This window comes from Austrofundulus limnaeus, unplaced genomic scaffold (genome assembly GCF_001266775.1).
Source record: "Austrofundulus limnaeus strain Quisiro unplaced genomic scaffold, Austrofundulus_limnaeus-1.0 Scaffold78, whole genome shotgun sequence".
Classification (NCBI taxonomy): domain Eukaryota; kingdom Metazoa; phylum Chordata; class Actinopteri; order Cyprinodontiformes; family Rivulidae; genus Austrofundulus; species Austrofundulus limnaeus.
Genome location: NW_013952480.1, coordinates 1,435,692 through 1,438,982, shown reverse-complemented (window position 1 = coordinate 1,438,982; position 3,291 = coordinate 1,435,692). Strand labels below are relative to the sequence as shown.

The 3,291-nt window shown below is 40.8% G+C and overlaps 1 protein-coding gene across 1 annotated transcript in view; it reads left to right on the top strand.

Moving 5' to 3' along the window:
• satb1a (SATB homeobox 1a) overlaps positions 1–3,291 on the top strand; it is a gene marked incomplete at its 5' end in the record, with an annotated part of 19,349 nt that overhangs the window by 1,862 nt on the left and 14,196 nt on the right. Inside the window, 4 exon segments of the mRNA XM_014011237.1 lie at positions 178–354; positions 440–566; positions 1,164–1,287; positions 2,668–2,779. Of these exon segments, the coding sequence (XP_013866691.1) occupies positions 178–354; positions 440–566; positions 1,164–1,287; positions 2,668–2,779 (540 nt within the window).

The window sequence follows — 3,291 nt, the reverse complement described above, 5'->3', positions numbered from 1 at the left end:
GTATTACACAGGCTTGTTTAAATGTTGTGCAACAAACTTTAAAGGAGCTTCAACATGCTGTTTCTTCAGCGGTGGAGTCTTGCAAGTTGGACATTTCAACAATCAAAATGTATTCCAGTTGTGTTTCGACAAATACACTGTACATTGTGACAAAGAGCCTGTTTGCCTGCCACACAGGAACCCTGCTGCCAGTGTTCTGTGTGGTGCAGCACAAGGAAGCTTCTCCAGAGGTCGACAGAAGAGAAGAGCATGCCGAGTTTGTGCTGGTCAAACGAGACCTGCTGTTTAATCAGCTGATAGAGATGGCCCTGTTGTCGCTGGGTTACTCCCACAGCTCTGCAGCACAGGCTAAAGGTACCCAACACACACACACACACACACATATATACACACACCTACATCTTTAGACTTTCTCTTCTTGATGTATCTGTGTGTTCAGGTCTGATCCAGGTCGGCAGGTGGAACCCAGTGCCTCTGTCCTGTGTAACTGACTCTCCTGATGCTACAGTGGCCGATATGCTGCAGGATGTTCACCACGTTATCACGCTTAAGATACAGCTGCACAGGTAGGGAGCACGCACAGGAGCTGCCCTTCACAGCTGAAGCTCCTGTTTGCATTTAGATTAAACTCAGTATCAAATTCTGAGCAAACCATTAAAGTGCAAAAATAAATTAAGACTAAATGGAGCTTACCTAAAAGTTTTATTAGGAAAAATAATGAAATTTTCTACTAGACAAATTAGACTTTAAAGCCCAGGCACAAGCTAAAAACTGGCTCTGCATTTAAATCTTGAAAATAAAAGTGCAAGTATTCATCCCTCCTGACATTTTCTGCTGTGAGAATTTAAAAAGAAAATGAAACTGGAAGAGTGATTGTTTTCTCAACTTTCACAAGTTTATTTAAGGCTTCAGCTTCCACACAGCCCAGAATTTCATTTACACCATGTGATGAGGTGTGTTTTCTTTAGTGCATGAGACGCTGTATGTAAAGTGCTTGCAGGCAGTCATAAATGTAAAAGAACTGTACAACTTTCTCTGTGTCTCTGAGAGGAAGCCTGAGAAGCATTATTAAAGGTGAATTGTGAATAAGTAACATGTGTCAAAAACATCTTTAAATTTGGAAAAATTATATATATGAATTGTTTTTTCTGGGTTTGATTCAGTTGTCCCAAACTGGAGGACTTGCCAGCAGAGCAGTGGAGTCACTCCAAGGTGAGAAACGCTCTGAAGGAGCTCCTTAAGGATATGAATCAGAGCTCCCTGGCCAAAGAGTGCCCACTTTCCCAGGTATAACACACACACACACACACACACGTTAGTTCTTCTATCCTCACGGGGACTTTGCACTGACTTCCATTCATTTACTGGTCATTTTGATAGCCTAACCCTGATCCCTTACTTCAAACCTAACCTCACAGACACACGCCTGACCCAAAACTTAACCTAAACCAAAATCTCACCTTAGTCCTAAACTGAACCCCTGACCCACCAACAGTATTTCCCCCAATGGGGACMAGGCTTTTGTCTCCATTAGGAACAGTGGGTCGAATGGTCAAAATTTGTCCCCACCAGGTAGCAAAAACATGTACACACACAATACTATCGCTCATATAGATTCTATATAGATAATGCAATCCATGGCCCTTGCCCTTATTGATTAATCCTGACTRGATTTCATTTGCTAACCCTAAAATCAACATTTACCCTTGGAAAATCACTTATAAATACATTTACATTGTAAACAAACATATAAAGCAAGCAAAATAAAAGAATGGACGTATTGCTTTTTCTCTTCCCTGTTCTGTGTGTTTCTCTGTGTTTGTGGAAAAAGCATGTGGACCAATAATTACACAGGAAGTCCAGATGCTGCGGTTGATAAGGTCTGGGGATGGAGTGTGGGGGAAGAGAAACAGATTAAGGGAGATCAGTATCTCTTAAAAAGCCACACCGCCTTGGCTGCTGCCTATCTGTATCTGCAGACTGTCAGTCAGTCTGTCTGTGGCAGCTCCACCTAAACTTCCCTCATCTGAACGCCACGCTCTGCTTTGATTCTGAGCTTTTTCTGCAGGTTTTTAAACTCACTTTATCATACAGACACAAATATAGAATAAAAAAATCTATTTTTTCACATTGATTTGACTAAAGAAGCACTGGACACGTACTTATTATAAAGCTTTATTTTAAATGATTTCCTTTGCTGCTTTAAGATCTAATAAAAGCCTCCTCCCCATCCCTTTTATCAGTCCCTTAACCTCCCTCTGTTGTTTGTGAGAGGCGGATTAAAATTAAAATGTGAAGATGAAAAGTGTAATCAGATGTAAAGATTGCACAGGATGGTCTTGAGGGGAAAGCTGTGTGTGTTGCATGTCAGGGAGCGAGAACCACGCGTCGTCTCTGATGACCTCTGGTGTTTTGTCTGATAACACGCACACACGAGTGCAAAACCAAGCGTGYGCGCGCACACAGCTCACATTCTGACACACTCATCAGTCTTTATTATMCTATTTACCTGGGGGTCTTTTTAATAACACAGATCTGAATTCGTTAATATCAGATGTGTGAACAGCTGAGATGCTCAGACCACCGTTCCCCCTCCTCCCCAGCAGGAGCGGGGAGGAGGRGGAACGTAATGAATTCCTTTTGTCTTTTTTTCCCCTTCTGTTTCAGAGCATGATATCGTCCATTGTAAACAGCACTTACTATGCAAACGTCTCAGCTGCCAAGTGTCACGAGTTTGGTCGGTGGTACAAGCACTTCAAGAGGTCCAAATGCTTCAAGGGTGAGGGAGACTTTCATTCTTTTTAAGGAGCATCAAGTGTGAATTATGAGTTTTACCGTGCACAATTGCATGCAATTTGGAAATTACCAGTTTAAAAAAAAACAATGTCTTATTGTATAAAGCACAACACAACATAAGGTGGACAGAAACTCAGATGTGTTTTTACAAAGACTTGGACTAAAGCTTGGAGTTATTTAAATAGAATACTAGGAGCTTGGATCACTTCTAGCAAAATATGGAATTAGATTTGTGCATAAAATATTGAGGAAAAACTCTTAGATGTTCAAACAAAAATTAAAGGGCCAGTATTATGTGTTTCTCAGGTATACATTTAAATACTATACCATAATAAATTATCTATATCACCTTTAGTTTTATTAAAATGCTGTTTTTATGTTTAAACAGAAAATAAACGTCTTCTCATGACTTCCTCTTCTAAACGCCTTGAAATTGGCCTCTTTCCCTTTAAGAACCACCTTCCGCTTCTGTCCCGTCCCATTTCAGTGTGTGTG